The 17,747-nt window shown below is 35.8% G+C and overlaps 1 protein-coding gene across 1 annotated transcript; it reads left to right on the top strand.

Annotated features, from left to right (window-relative positions):
- The first annotated feature begins 254 nt into the window (after positions 1-254).
- LOC139129360 (uncharacterized) lies at positions 255-16,825 on the top strand. The gene is made up of 3 exons (XM_070694994.1): positions 255-654; positions 1,200-1,862; positions 15,120-16,825. The coding sequence occupies exons 1-3, from the start codon at positions 255-257 to the stop codon at positions 15,509-15,511; spliced, it is 1,455 nt and encodes a 484-aa protein (XP_070551095.1). The 3' UTR covers positions 15,512-16,825.
- The last annotated feature ends 922 nt before the right edge of the window (positions 16,826-17,747 follow it).

Genomic DNA, 17,747 nt, shown 5'->3' with positions numbered 1-17,747 from the left:
TGTAAACACAACCTAAGACCACAGTAAAATGGTACATTACATCCATATAAATGAGAGTAAATATGTAGGAGAAAGTCAGTCTGAAGAATTCGACATGCACGGAACTTAAGTGACAGATATTAATACTTTGAAGTTAAAGTAATATATTGATTTTTATGTTGCTGGATTAAACATTTCAATCATTTCTTACTTCATTAAACGAATATTTCTGGTTATAAAATATTTCTGGTTATCAAAATACCAAAACAAAATTAATGTATGTATTGATCACTGCAGGTGAAGTTGAAATAAAAGTGGAATCAGACGGTATCATTCCGAAGAGAGGTAAAAGTGTGAGGGAAGTTGATGCTGCCTTCTACTCCAACAAACAAACAAAAGAAAATGCTGTACTGGTTGGGAAACAACTAGATCAACGCCATTACGATATGAGGTTGCAACATATAGGTAAAAGCAGCATTTCCTATATCATGGATTGCCAGTCATTGGACGCCCTGGAGTCGTTGATGGATGACTATTCAAGTGGAAGTCTTCACAGGATGGTGAAGAGTACATTCCTGTCTGAGAGTCTGCTGGATGAAATTGGAGCCCTCTATCTGTCCTTAGGAACATCGATAGATTATGAAGAGTATCTGCAATGTCAGGAGGAATTGGAAGGTATATTCATATTGCGATTATGTATCATAAGTATTGGACAGACGTTAAAACATTTGTGATGTAGATGAATGATTCGGTTGAAAGATAGGTCGTGTCTTCCTCCTCTACTGCGCCCAGGGCATTTGTGTAAATTTGTTTAAATGTTGTTTTGTAGTTTGATCTGCAGATAAGTGTTATTGTTTAAGTATGCTGGTGCATATATGTATGGACTCTAGTGATTTACTGTATGTGTAAAACTTAAGATGATGTGCCTTAAATACTTGTGACATCTAGAATATACTTATGACCGATCTGAATTGGATTATTATTATTAATCGAAACCACGTATCACTTGGTCAACAAAAATTATTGTGTCCAGTCTTACTTTTGTCCGTAATTTAGCCTTGCCAATTCTTCTCTGATATTCAAAAACGAGATTAGAAAATGTCCAGTAATGTGATTACTCCTTGCGATCCCCTCTTTTGACTTTGGAGATATTAATATTTCATTATGACACAGTACGAATGTAGTTATCGTTTACGATTGTAATTTACGTCTGTATTCAGGTAACGACATATACCATATGCCTATTGAAGTCATCGAAGAGATGAATGAAGAAATCAAATCGGACATTCTAAGAGAACAGGTAGATGTTACAATGAGGCAACATACAACAAGGCGAAAAGCTACAGACAGAGATATCCTAAGAGCAATGTCAGTGGAGCAGGAGAGAGATAGACAAACTGAACTTGATGAACTTATGAATGAATGGATCAAGGTTAAGACTGAATTACAACAGCTGAATGCCTCTCATTCTGAATTGGTTTTTGATCGACGAGAGTTCGTCCGGAACACAGGAGCCATAATCGATGAAGTAGATATTCCTTTAGGAATACAGCAAGAATTGTTGATGGCTTTCCAGAAGTTCCTGCCTTTGCGTCCAGACAAGACTGGCAAGCCAGATCAAAAGCTGGTGATAGAGGGCGATGTACTCATGGAGTATGTTGAGAACATCGTTCATGACTTTGACATTCCTACCAAAGGGAAACAAGACATAATGGAGCGATTCAGAGAGTTGGTTCGGACAAAGTCAGGGAAGACCAACGCCAAGGCCATTCTGACTGCAAAACAAGAGGATCTACAGGAGCGTATCCAGGCAATCGTTGATGACGCTGACATTCCTGATGAACAGAAGGAAGTCTATCATCAGTTGAGGCAGGTCGAAAGAGGTAGGTAGATACATGTAGCAATGAAACATTTGGAATGTTGGAACTATTGTACCTCGCTCTGACTCTTCAATTGGGAAATACTGTAAAAATGTTCTACGGAGATGTATCGAAGTGGCAAATAAATTATCGGTTAATGGAGTCATTAAGCTGTTTGTAACCATCCACTTGGTCTTCAGTTTATCCTAGATATATTGATATTTCCTCGTTGGCTCGTTGTGTTAAACATATGATCTCAACAATGAAACAAATAAGTCTGTTTTATACAATACAAATGCCGATATCATTGTATCATTTCAATGTATTTCGGTGTGATTACTGCAACTTTAAAAAAAGCACGTTTAAAAACAACTAGCAACTCTGTGTATCAGAGAATCACTACATTCAGCACTCTGAGCAGCTTGGATTTTGTATTTAGTAGAAGAAGGATATCTAGGATACACATAAAAATGTAGTTATTTTAATTTTTAAGTGCTTCAATTCTAATAATAACACAGGACTATCTTTTTTCTAAAATCACTATTTATCCAAATTAGCACTAATTGTGCTTGCCACACCTAAAATAATGGACAGCCATATGTATGCCATAGTTTATTGTCCTTATACCAAGTTGAAAGGAATTGGCTCAGGCATGTCTTGAGATATCTGCATGGATGGACAGACACACAGATGGATGGTTCCCAAACCATAAGTTCCCTAGACTTCCTCCATTTGGACTAAAAAGGGAAAAGAAAAATTACACTGAAAGATAATTGCAAACTAAAGATAAAAGTCAGATAAATTATTCTTCCAAAATCTTTTTAAACTTCACATTTTAAATTAACCTGTTCACACGGCCTAACTCCACTTATGTTGAGAGATAATTCTCCATTCAAAATATCAGTGAAACATTTAATGATTCTCTGCAGTAAACAAAAAAGCATAGAAATACAGAAAGACATTTATCCACGCACGCATGTTTGTATGCATGCATACTTACATACATACATACATACATACCAGGGCTGGAAGGTAGCGGTAGTCCCGCGTCCACAGACTACAAACTTTTGCCTGGGGCTACCAAAGTCCATGAAACGGTAGCCCATATGGACTACCAAAGCCTTGGACATAAAGTTCAGTAAGTACTTCGCGTGCCATGTCCGGTCCGTCAAATGCAGTCAAACCCAGCTCGACATAGAAAAGCCAGACTATGACTTTGTTATGCAAATTACAAAGACGACATGCGGTGGAACTTCGCAACAATGTACTTGGATGACAGGCACAGGAAATGATAGCCAATGAAAACACATTTTAACTGCACTTTGTTCATAATGTATCTATCACAATTACACGGATATCATACCTCCTCCCTAGTCCATGGTGTATTTTTACAGGTGCAGCCAACGGAGCTATTCATCGAAAAAGCTGTTCCAGGAGCAATTTTTGAGGGCAGGGGAAATTCTAATTTTGCTCGGGCAGGGGACATGTTTTTAAGTGGCAGGGGAGCAAATTTTAGTTTTTTTGTAGGGCAGGGCAGATACTGGTTGGTTGTCCTGGGGACAGGGCTTGGCGAAAAACGAGGAGAGGGAAAGCTACTTCTAAAACAGGGACAGGGGAAGTTGAGCCATGGTGTTTCTGGGGATTGGGACACAGGACAAGTACTTATAACTTTTCATGTCTGCAGGGGAAATGGAATGACAAAATTTTGAGGGGAATTATTTCCAGGGCAGGGGAAATCGGCAAGTTTTTTCGCCACAGGGCAGGGGAGCTTCAAAAATTCACAGTGGGGAGGGGAAACAGGCAAAAATAAGTGGGGAGTGGGTAAAACTGAAGTTTGAGTGCGGGAGGGTAGGTCGACAAATTTTTAGTGGGAGGGCAAATTATGAACAGCTAATCAATTACCCTCTTGACTTAAAATTAGTCAGTTCACATTGCTTGTCATACACAATATATCTTATCATAGTAAGGACCCCTTTAAAAGTGCATTGTTCGTTGGCTGCACCTGATTTTAGCCATGCTACAGTATGTCTCATGCATGTGCTAAGAAGGTTGCGGTCGTTGTCATGACAACTATTAAAATATGCATACAACTCTGAGAATGAAACCAAGAGTTCGGCAAACTTTTGAGGATCACTGTTGTCCATTACACCTATTTCCCCTGGGTATTATAGTTGTGCAAGTATTCACATCAAATGACTAAAATATTCACTTCGTGGACAGAATATTGATAAATAACCTTTTTCTTGTCTACTGAATGGAAAAAATATCGTTTTATAAAATATGCATGGGCTACCAGCCATTATCACTGGCCTACCAACTTCAAAAGATGGTAGCCCAAGTGGACTACCTTGGAAAAAAGTAAGTTCGAGCCTTGTTTCCATATATACATACATACTTACATACATACATACATACATATATACGGTACATACATACATACATACATACATACATACATACATACATACATACATACAAACATACATACATACATATGTATATACATACATACACACTCACATACATACATACATACATGCATACATATATAAATACATACATACATACATACATACACATACACATATACATAGATACATATCTACATAGATACATATATACATACATACATACATACATACATACATAAACATACACAAATAAACATACAAACACACATACATGCTTACATACATACATACATATATACATATATATGTACATACATACATACATACATATGTGTGCATCTATCCATAGATATATACATACATACATACATACATACATACACACATAAATACATATACACAAAATACATAAATTTAAAACTAGTCTCTATTTTTTCTATCTGATTTCACTAATGATGCAATTATACAATTCTTATGAAACATGAGATTTCGAATACCGGAGAAATAACTGGCGACACGCTGACCATTAATGTTTATTTATGGGCAAGGGTGAGAGGAAAACCAAAAACGAGCAAGGCTTGCTGAGCCTGTTAATTTTGACTCTCCTTGAGCCGCGGCCATAAATAAACATTACTGGTCAGGATGGAGTCTGTTATTTCCATTATAATGTCAACGAACCCCCAAAAAACATTAAAATTTGCAAAAATTTCACAAGCGAACGACAACTGGGCCCCAGAACTGAGTAATAAATAATGCACCGTCACGCGCGAAGTAAAAATTTGGCAAAGCCGGAGACGTTTTCAGAAAAAAAGTATCTCAACTTGGCCCATGAGTGCTCCATTATATTTTGTGATTGATTATAATTTACGTTTCAGCTGTAAAGTTACGATACTTTAAGTTGTTAATCTTGATATCCATGTTCCCAGGCAAGTAAACAAACCATTACTGTGTATTTGTGGTCAGTCATGTGGTTCAGCTCGACCAATCAAAAATGCGACGGGCAGGGCACTGTAATATAATGTGCAATACGGTACCCTATCTCCCCTAACCAATTGTCTATGTTCTTAGATCATAAAATATGTGACTGTATTGTTGACAAAAGCTTGGCATTTCTGCATATCACTGTAAACTAACTCTATCCACAGATTGTATTCAGTGTTGGACACAGAGTTGCACCGTATGGAACTCAGGCTCCTTGTTTGTTTATTTGTTTGTTTACAAGTATAGTCAATAATTGATACTTCAAGAAGTTTCTAATACAATCCCACATAAATGAAATAAGGCATACCCTGCAATTGAGGCAAGGAGTAAGCACTCATGAGTGTCCACTACTCTCTCTCTGAATACTCAGAGGTTAGTATTCAGAGAGAGTGGTGGACACAAGTGAGTACTTACTCCTCATGGCAAAGGCCGGGTATGCTTTGTTTCATATAATGGATTGTATATGAAACTTCAAAACTATCTACTGTTGATTGACCAATCAGAGTGCTCAATTCCGGGTGTTTTATTTACTCATAAAGCCTTGGTCACCAAATTCCAAAAACGAATGACAGCGCCATAGTAAAGTACTGTCCAATCACAAGTGAACATGTCATATTCTGTAGACATCTGGTACATTTTAATATTCAATTTTGGTAACATAGCGGAAACCAGCTGCAACACAAAATCTGCTGTGCCCTAGGGCATTTATAGGATGTTCCATTACATTGGAAGGCTATTTCACAAACAAAGTTTTAATTCATATCCTAAACATGTACATTGACAAAGGGGACGGTTGACGTAAACACATTGAAAACGAAAATATATCAGTTAGGGGCGATAGTTTTTTAAGTCGGATAAAACCCTCGTACTCGGGCTCTTCTGGTATATAAAGTCCAACCCTACGATAAAATGTCTTGGCCTGCGGCCTCGACATTTTATCGTTGGGCTGGACTTTATATACCAGAAGAGCCCTCGTACTCGGGCTTTATCCTATACTTGTTAATAATATTTTGACGATACTTTTAAACAAACAAAAACAAACAAAAATAAGCAAGCAAACACCTTTCTTTATTGACAAACATGACACATGAATACAACTCTCAATTGGTTCTTTATTGTACATGCAAGACAATTCATTCAGTAAAAAACACCAACATTTAGCTCCGTATTACAGCCTTATATTCAACAAACATTGACAGGAATTTGTAACAGCTCTGTGTGAAGCTGAAGCTGTAGATTACACCAATCTATACCGGTACACAGAACCAATGTTATGAATACTGAGTCCATACATAATCCATACATGAGTCATGCTTTGAAGAGACTTTAATGGAAAAATTGGAATTAACATTTCTGAATGGTAACAGTGTCATGACTAACACATAAAAACATTGAACAAATATGAACTAAGAAAAAGATCAGCAAGTCAAAATGACCATTTCAAAATGTTATTATGTTTAGTGAAATTTATTGCATTAAGAGAGAGTCTGAAAGAAAGCTGTTCTTAAAAGATTCTTATTTGAATTTCATCACCATTTTCATGACTCACAATAAAGAAATCAATGGGAGGCCAAAACCATATGTAGACAACTGCCTCATAAAACATTACAAATATGAGAAATGTGTTTCATAATGAAATCGTGTAAGAAACTTTGACCCAGTAAAATTGAGCAGAAAACAAAGAAAGGAAATACCAAAATTAGGAAAGGAAATGTACTACAATGACAGTCCATCTGGCACACACTAACTTTCAAATAACTATCACTGTGTGATCACAATGTCCTGTACAAGTCACATAATTTCTAATCTGTATGCGTTCATTTTCTTTAAATTCTATGATGATATACAGTGTCTCTTTAAGGGAATGTTCAGAATTTACTTATTACTTAAGGGAGGCCAGGAGGATTTTCAAGGGGGGGGGGCCCACCCATTTCCCCAAAGAAAAATTAGGGGGGAGGGGAGACAAAAATACCACAAACTTTTAGGGGGGGCTAAGGAAAAAACATCAATTAAATGTTTGCCAGGAAGTCCTGGTCTACAAAATTATGCATGGCTGTCAAAAAATATCTGCTGAAAAATGTACAAATTTGCTAGCTCCTACGTGGAAAATGGTTTGAGTTTCAAATAATTCTGTATGTGCATCCAGAAGACCATCTGCATCAATACTACGGTGTAAGATTGTTGAAATATTCACCATAACATCATATGTACACAAGCAATTTGCTGTAGATCAAGAAGTGATCTCAGTGTGTATGAATCAAGGAGAACTGTTGGTAGGCTCACACATTGTGTAATGATACTAATACTTTAGAATCCCATTCGTTCTGATTTGCATGATCAAAGATTTCTCAGTGACGGATGGAAGAAAAGGCCAAAAAAAACAAATTGACATGTTTTGTTTCCTGTCCAATAATATTGGGAGGGGGCCATGGAATGAATATATATATATATATATATATATATATATATATATATATATATATATATATATATATATATATATATATATATAAATATATACAATAAATATGAGAACACATCAAGTATGTTTGGTACCTATTACTCGAGTTTCACGCATACACGCGATCGTCAGATAGGTAGATTTTATTGTGTGAAATTTGCTTCAGGTGCTTACATATACGTGTCGGATTGTAAATTACATAAAGTTCTTAACAGAAATACACTCAAATTAAGCTACAGTTGCATGCACAACATGGGCAGCATTATAAAATCACACAACAAACGGGTCACCCAGCGCAATGATAGAAAACTCACTGACGTATGTAAGTGCCGCATCAAGACCAATTGCCCACTCCAGGGGGCTTGCCAGTCTAAATCTATAATCTATAAAGCTACTGTTACAACGATGCCAATGAGGCGAAACATTACATCGGTCTAACTGACAACACATTTAAAACACGCTATGCAAATCATGTCCAATCTTTCCGAAGTAAGGCATACGCCAACAGCACAGAATTGTCAAAATATGTCTGTCACTTGAAATCTCAGGACAAACCATTTAACATATCATGGTCAATCCTATCAAAAGCAAGCAGTTACTCAAATGTGTCAAAGAAATGCAACCTTTGCCTTACAGAGAAGCTATTCATAATCAATGCAGATAAATCTAGCCTTTTAAACAAGCGTTCGGAGTTGGTCTCCAAGTGCCGACACGAAAACAAATTTTACTTGTCAAATTTCAATCCAACCCACAACACCAAATGGTTTGACCCAACCTGACACTTATATGTAAGCACCTGAAGCAAATTTCACACAATAAAATCTACCTATCTGACGATCGCGTGTATGCGTGAAACTCGAGTAATAGGTACCAAACATACTTGATGTGTTCTCATATTTATTGTAATATTGCTCTGTATCCCTGCATCGAGCACTTTACCCCTCTGAGAAGATACAAACAAGTTTTGGTATATATATATATATATATATATATATATATATATATATATATATATATATATATATATATATATATATATATATATATATATATATATTATATATATGAAATATGAGGGAACCATGGAATTCTCCATACTTTATGGGGGGGGGGGTGGACAAAAGTCACCAGGAAAATAGAAAATCTTCCAGTTCCCCTAAAGTAAATTCTGAACTCTCTAAAGTGAAAAGAAATGAACCACATGTTACCATGTAATCGAAAGCAGAGCTGTGTGGTTTTGGTCAATGTCAGCTATCAGTTATTATACAGCAAACAAGAATGGCATGTCTGTGGTGGTGAGTGTCTTCATCACATTATCCATCACTATCAGTGTCAACCTGACAACTGTCATTCATTCTGTTGTCACTGTCATCAGTGATATCATCAGAGTATGTGAGAGTTTCAACAGATTCAATGTCGAAAGTTGTCCAAAATATCCATGAGAATCACCATAAGTTTTTAAACTGGCAGCTAGCTGTTATTCATTATTTAGGTACGGGGACTGCCACTCATTATGTAGGCCCTCAGAGTTCAACTGCAGATTCAGCATTACAAGTCAATCACAATATCCATCACCATCAGTTTCAAACTGTAACAGCTGTGATTCATTCTGTTGTCACCATCATCAATACTGCCCTCACAGTCGACCAAATAAAATTCCACTGCAGATTCATCATTACAAGTCAATCAGAATATCCATCACCATCAGTTTCAAACTGTGACAGCTGTGATTCATTCTGTTGTCACCATCATCAATACTGCCCTCACAGTCCAAGTAGAATTCCACTGCAGATTCATCATTACAAGTCAATCAGAATATCAATCACCATCAGTTTCAAACTGTAACAGCTGTGATTCATTCTGTTGGCACCATGATCAACACTGCCCTCACAGTCCAAGTAGAATTCAACTTCAGATTTATCATTACAAGTTAATCAGAATATCCATCACCATCAGTTTCAACCTGTAACAGCTGTGATTCATTCTGTTGTCACCATCATCAATACTGCCCTCGCAGTCCAAGTAGAATTCCACTGCAGATTCATCATTACAAGTCCATCAGAATATCCATCACCATCAGTTTCAAACTGTGACAGCTGTGATTCATTCTGTTGTCACCATCATCAATACTGCCCCCACAGTCCAAGTAGAATTCCACTGCAGATTCACCATTACAAGTCAATCAGAATATCCATCACCATCAGTTTCAACCTGTAACAGCTGTGATTCATTCTGTTGTCACCATCATCAATACTGCCCTCACAGTCCAAGTAGAATTCCACTTCAGATTAACCATTACAAGTCAATCACAATATCCATCACCATCTGTTTCAAACTGTAACAGCTGTGATTCATTCTGTTGTCACCATCATCAATACTGCCCTCACAGTCCAAGTAGAATTCCACTTCAGTTTATCATTACAAGTTAATCAGAATATCCATCACCATCAGTTTCAAACTGTGACAGCTGTGATTCATTCTGTGGTCACCATCATCAATACTGCCCTCACAGTCCAAGTAGAATTCCACTGCAGATTCATCATTACAAGTCAATCACAATATCCATCACCATCAGCTTCAAACTGTGACAGCTGTGATTCATTCTGTTGTCACCATCATCAATACTGCCCTCACAGTCCAAGTACAATTCCACTGTCCAATAGTTACTTGAGTGCAGTGGTCTGCATCTAGTACATAACAATATTAACCCTTATCCTGCCAAGTTCATATTTCACCATCAGGTCAAGTTTGTTAAAATCATTGAAGCAAAACATGTCCCATTTGGTGCATTTTAACAAAAAATTGAACATTTGAAGGCCAATGAAATCACAGATACTGTAAACATGATTTTTATGGACTAAAGCTGTTGGAACAGACCAAGCCGACTGGGTGGAAATACGTATGGTTTTGTCTCAATACCACTTTTCACTGAATTGGCTGATGGGCAAGTGATACTGTTTGGCAGGTAAAGGGATAAAGCCTCCATCAGTTGAAGAGAGCAACAACCTTTGTAATTATGCACAGTATCATTTTTTGTAAAGACTCAAATAGCAGGGCTCAAAATTAGCGGTAGCTCCGCATCCACAGACTACCAACTTTTCCCTGGGGCTACCAAAATCCATGAAATGGTAGCCCACACGGTCTACCAAGGCCAGACTATGACTCTGTTATGCAAATTACAAAGACAACCGTGCAGTGAAACTTTGCAACCAAGTTTCAATATCTCAACTGATGTACTTGGATGACAGGCACAGGAAATGATGGCCAATGAAAAGGCATTTTCATTACGTTTAGATCATAATGTATCAATCACAGATAATATGCCCCTTCCCTACAGAAAGCCCATGATCTACTTTCAGCCCTGCTACAGTATGTCTGTACGTGCTGAGGTCGTGGTCGTTGTCATGAAGACTGTCAAAATTTGCATACAACTCTGCGTGCAACAAGTTGTCAATAGGTCACTAAAATTTTGAGTATCACTGTTGTCCACAAGGCAAAAAAAGATTGTGTCTGGTCACCGAGTGCGTCATTTCAGAACCTGCGCTTCATGGCGTTTTTGGGTTACGTACTCATCAATATAGCTATCCTTGATATCCCTGTTTGCATGTCACAAAATGCTAAATAGAAGCCAGAAGAAGTATGCAGCCAGTGATAAAAGACAATAACCGTTGCATCAATAGTGCCAAACCAGCATAGTTAAGAATAAAAAAAAAGAAAAGAAAACCGCCTCACCGCATCACTTTTGCTGAATGTTAAGGACCAGAAACATTTTTCAGGGGCTTTATACCTGTTTCCTTTGGGTATTAGGTGTGCAAGTATTCACATCAAGTGACTAGAAAATTCACGTCATGGGCAGAATCTTGAAAAAGTGCTTTTTCTTGTCTGGTTAATGAAAAACAATAACCCTAAACTAAAATACGCATGGGCTAACAGCTATTGTCACTGGGCTACCAACTTCAGAAAATAGTAGCCCAAATGGACTACCAGGGAAAAAGTTAATTGCAAGCCCTGAATATCAACACAAGAAACAGAAGAAGGACAATCTTCTACACCGATAATTACCAAATAAGACTTCGATGTGGCAATAGTGCTCCACTTTCATGATTTGTTTGGTTGCTGTAAATGTATCAATTTGCATAATGTATAAATTTGCAGTATACATACAAGCTTTTCAGTTTTCTTTAAATTTTTACATAGCAAATGGAGAAAACAGCTTGCAGGTTTATTATACTTTTACGATGGCTCAAGGAAAATACAACCTTCGAACATTTCAAAACTTCAAAGCATATCAGGCCAGAATCAATATATTCTATGATCCAAAAGATTGACAATTTCAATTACAGCATGCTCCTTTTTGGTCAATACAGAAGCAAGTTTAACATATATACAACATATGAAAGCCATTGGATAAGTTTTAATCAATGGTGATAGCATTTTGGTTAAAAATAAGGAATGTTGCAAAGAAAATGGTATGTGCATCATGTGCAAATTTCAGGAAGTATATTACACACTGCCAGGAATTTAACGTATTCTTGATGTAGACAGTATTGATACCATGTTCACATGACTCAGCAATGTAATTATGAATTCTCCATTCCCCTTTGCTCATAACTGATATAAATTAACAAGTAAATTAGTAAGATTTTTCAAAGTGAAGAGTTATGTACACCCCTTCCACTAGTCACTGAAAATAGTCCTGTACCTTTGTAATGACAATGGAAAATCCCAATGAGAGAATACGCAAGTTGACTATTGTACTGCAAAACATGGGGAAAAAAGAAATCTATATGTCAAAGGTATTCCAAGTCATCACTGATATTGACACAGCTTACTAATTGCATGTGGGGTTAATTTCATCTTCACTTTTGATGTAGGGAACATTGGTCATTCTCAAGGTTTTACTCAGGGAGCCAACTTTGAAGAATATTTTTGCCAAGATAGGGGGCCCTAACAGAGAAGCACATCCAATGAAAGCTGATAAAGCCCTACATAATATATCACAATCACAAAACTGATAATTTTTACTATCTAGGTACCTTTGTGTGTTACTGGACTCATATCATTTTTCAGTGAGCTGTTTCTGTTTTAGAGTGAAAAGCAGTCCCCTTGATGATTGCTGTGTTTATCAGTTTGATCACAGTGCAGTGATGTCAGACTGTTGTGTAAAATATGTGAAGGCACATAAAACAAAACATCAAAGTACATGAAACACTAAAAATATTAGGAAGTTCAAGTGACAACAGCTGTACACTTTTTCAGGGTTTTGACATTCCATGTCATCTCATGTCCTCTTGTTTCACTCAAAAAGTATATTTAGCTGATTAGCATTCACTTTACATAGTTTGAATCCAACTCCACTTCTTATGGTAGAGTTGGAAATACAGGGAAATAAAGGTCAAAGGTTGAAAATTTATAAATGGACCAGTTTTCAGCGTGTTAACACTAGCCACATTTATATCAATGAATTGAATTCAATTGTCCACAATTCTTTCAATACATGCCTCCTACTAAACTTTATAAAGTATGCAGGAAAGTAAAATCAAATGAGCTAAAATTAACTGGACAGTCAAAACAATTCTCTTGTGGTTCATATCCTTCATCAAACCATCGATAATGTCCAGATACCTAAATATTAATTATGCAAATTAGTAATTAGTACAGACATAAAGTTCATCATCAGGACAAACACAATAATCCTGCTATGACATGAACAAGGAATTCATGAATTTGTAGTGTACATAAAAACAAAACTCTTGAGTTATCGCCTAATTAGCTAAATTCATTAATTATGCAAATAAGTAACTAAATAATCAATTAATCAATCCATCAATCAAACACTCGGCAATTGAAATGGTGACTGAGAACACTTAGATGCACAAACGAGAATCTACAAAAGAGAAATAAATAAAAACAAACAACAGACAGACACTGGATAAAAAGCTTGACATCATTACCTAAGTAATTAACTTGATATGAAATAAAGTAGACGAAGACAACACTACGGCAACAAACTTTGACAAATTTACAGAATATTACATTGAAGTGAACAATTCCCTAGATAGTGCTTAATTATGTAAATTTATTAATTATACAAATTAGTATCTACTACAGAGATATAATTAACAGGACAAAACACAATGGCATGGCAATAGCTTCAGCAACAATTCCACAAAACTGTAGCATATTATATCAAACTGTTACTGAGTTACAGTTATGCAAATTAGCAATTACCAAAGAGATAAAATTTACAAGACAAAAGGCAATGACATGGCCATGACTTCAGTGAAAATTGCACAAAGTTCTAGGATATTACACTGAACCATTATTGAGATACAGCCTAATTACCTAAATTATGCAAATTAGTAATTATTGTAGAAATAAAAGTTACCAGACAAAATGCAATGAATGTACAATGATGTCAGCAACAATTCCATGAAATTGTAGCGTATTACACCAAAGTATTATCAAGTTACAACCTAATTACCCAAGTTTGTTAATTATGCAAATTGGTAATTACTAAAGAGATAAAATTCACTGAACAGAAACAACATGACACTGCCATGACTTCAGTAACAATTCCACAAAATTGTAGCATATTACACCAATCTGTTATGGAGATACAGCCTAATTACCTAAATTCATTAATTATGCAAATTAGTAATTACTGGAGAGCTAAAATTCACCTGACAAGATGAAATAACACTACCATGGCTGCAGCAACTATTCCACAAAGTTGTAACTTATTACAAAAACCAGAATTGAGATACAGCCTTATAATGTTAATTCATTAATTATGCAAATTAGTAATTATTGTTAAAATAAAAGTTACTCGACAAAATGCAATGAAAGTACAATGATGTAAGCAACAATTCCATGAAATTGTAGTTTATTATGCCAAAGTATTATCAAGTTACAACCTAATTACTGAAGTTCGTTAATTATGCAAATTGGTAATTACTACAGAGATAAAATTCACTGAACAAAAACACAATAACACTGCCATGACTTCAGTCACAATTCCACAAAATTGTAGCATATTACACCAATCTGTTATAGAGATACAGCCTAATTACCTAAATTCATTAATTATGCAAATTACTTGACCACAGCAATTTTAATTATTATCCAAATCTTAAGAATGTCAAAAATCATTGTCATTACTCAATTGAACAACTACATGTACTGACATTTACAAACAGCTGAAATTGAAAAAATATGTTGACGAGCCTGAAAGGTTTGTTTACAGGGGTAATATAATTAATTATGCAAATGAGGAAAATTTTTAGCATTTTAATATTTTCCTTGATGAGATTTTTTCAAGAAATTGTCACCTCCATGTCAAAAAACCATGTTTCAATGGCAGTTCTATTGTTTTATCAGCTGGTGACCTTTGACCTACATTTGCAAATTGTTACCTTACACCTACAGGTACACCACTGTCCAACACTGTCAGGGTTTTATTGTCCAGAGATGGCAAGGAATCATCAGGTGAAGTCTTTGACCCATATGGATTGACAATAAACCAGAATGGACATGTACTTGTCTGTGACAATGGACGTATAGAGCAGCCTGGCAGTGTGAAGACAGTAACAGCAGACACTGCACAGATTCTAACATCTGTCACAGTTCATGGCTTACCAAGCGTTTTCAGACCACAAGACACAGCAATGGCAGACAATGGTGACTATTACACAGCGGATTTCATTAACAAATGCATTGTAGTGAGTGATGCAAAGAGTGAAGTGAAACAAATAATAGGAATGGGTAAACTGAAACACCCCATTGGTGTATTTGTTGATAAAGACAGAAATGTTTCATAGCAGACTACGATGCAGACTGTGTAATCAAATGTAATGGAGATGGAGACATTATTTCAAGTCGACAACTCAGTAAGCCCTACTCTCTGACCATGAATAGCAAATATCAACTCACAGTGTCATGTCGTGGTGATGTAAAGTGTATCTATGTTTTGGACAGTAATCTTGAAATATTGAATCAATTTGGAAGTAATCACTTAGTGGATCCATGTGGAGTTACAGTTGACAATGCAGACAATATTTATGTGGCAGATTTTATGAATATAGTGAAATTTGATAGACAGGGTGAATACCAGGAAACTGTAACTGTAGGTGGAATCCCTTACTACATTGCAGTGTTTACAGACGGTAGAATAGTTTATTCAGATCTCAGTGATAACACTGTCAAGGTCATTTACAAGTAAGAAATCTGAGAAGACAGTCAATGCAAACATTGCAGCTCATACAATTGTACAACTGAACAACATACAAACACATCATCACCATGACTGACACAATTTTCCTGATTTTCTCATCAAAACTCAATATTTTCTCAGCCAAGTTTGGGTTAGAATTTCTCGTTATGATGTCAGGAAATGACTCCAAGTGGAATTGAAACCCTTGGATGAAATTTTGTATTTTTTTCAGAGTGAATTTTCTGTAAAATGTGAAGAAATTGTAATCTGCTGTGTTTTGATGCCATGAACAATGTCAATAATTTCATTTTTCTCAGAAACTATTCATAATTTCCTAGTCATGTTGGGGTTAGAATTTCTCATCTTGATGTAAGGAATCCAATAATGTAAAAATTAAAGTCATTGGTTGAAATTTTGTATTATTTTCAGAGTCAACTTTTTGTAAAATGTGAAGAAATTGTGATCAGGTTTGTTTTGATGCAATTGTTTTGACACAGAGGATACAAATAATTTCATTTTTCTGAGAAATGTTCATATTTTCCTGGCCATGTTGGGGTTAGAATTTTACCTCTTGATGTGAAGAATTTGAAAATCATAATATTTAAGTCATCAGTTGAAAATTTGTAATTTTTTAAAGTGAATATTTGAAACTGTAGAGAAATTGTGATCAGTTTTGTTTTGATGCAATTGTTTTGACACAGAGAATACAAATAATTTCATTTTTCTGAGAAATGTTCATATTTTCCTGGCCATGTTGGGGTTAGAATTTTACCTCTTGATGTGAAGAATTTGAAAATCATAATATTAAAGTCATCAGTTGAAATTTTCATGTTTTATTTTGAAGAGATATTTTGATATTTCTGCAGAATGTCCAATGTTGACAATTGACTTCCATTCAACATTCAATCAAATTTCAACATGATTTCTAGATTTCTGAGTTAATGTTCAGATTTTCCTGGTCTTGTTTGGGTTAGAATTTCACGTCTTGATGTAATTAAGTTTATGACGTGGCAATCAAAGTGATCGGTTGAAATTTTCATATTTTTTACAGAATACATTTGTTAATTCTGTACAGCATTGCAATGACAGTTGTATTCACTGTAAACATTCATCAAAGCATCGCTGTGAAATCTTCTCATATTTGTTTTGATTTCAAGAAAGACACTCATCAGATCTTACCTAAACAATGTCCATACACTCTGAGACTCATCCTGGTCAGAGTAATGACTTTAGATTTCTTGTAACATCGCCAGATTTATAAAATTCCAGGAGTTAATCCACACATGACTTCAGCTGGCAATCCTGTCAGCTGTTAGGGAGCATTCGTTATTTACGGGGAAGGGGGGGGTGGAATTTGAGCGACAAATGAAACGTAAAAAGCGACCCCCCCTCCAAATCAAATTTCTAAAATTTGACACCCCCCCCCTCAATTCATCAATTGTAAAATGTGACCCCCCCCCCCCCCCCTCTTAAAAAAAAAAATTCATCAGATTTGATTCATTAACCCTTCGCACCCTGTGGCCCCAGGCTGAAAAAGTTTCCTCACATACTAGAGAATCAACATTTTTGGTGAAATTCCAAAATCAAATTTTTTGCACACACATGAACTTTTAATCGCTCTAGTCTAATCAAGTACACTAATATCAATAATCAAGAGTACATAAATACACAGATCTACCTAGTTTTATATTGGAAAAACATTATTCATAGTTTCCATATAGACAAGATAGTGAATCAACATTTCGGTGACATTCCAAAATCAAATTCTTGCAAAAACATCCACTTGTTACCACCCTAGTCTAATCAAGTAAATTAATATCAATAATCAAGCGTACATAAATACA

This window comes from Ptychodera flava, chromosome 3 (assembly GCF_041260155.1).
Source record: "Ptychodera flava strain L36383 chromosome 3, AS_Pfla_20210202, whole genome shotgun sequence".
In the NCBI taxonomy this organism is placed as follows: Eukaryota; Metazoa; Hemichordata; class Enteropneusta; family Ptychoderidae; genus Ptychodera; species Ptychodera flava.
This window is presented reverse-complemented; position numbering and strand designations above follow the sequence as displayed.

Coding starts and splice junctions, on each gene's coding strand:
- LOC139129360 (XM_070694994.1), top strand. CDS start 255: ATGTATGTATTGATCACTGCAGGTGAAGTTGAAATAAAAGTGGAATCA. Junction 655..1,199: donor ATGTCAGGAGGAATTGGAAG/GTATATTCATAT, acceptor GTCTGTATTCAG/GTAACGACATATACCATATG. Junction 1,863..15,119: donor GTTGAGGCAGGTCGAAAGAG/GTAGGTAGATAC, acceptor TTACACCTACAG/GTACACCACTGTCCAACACT.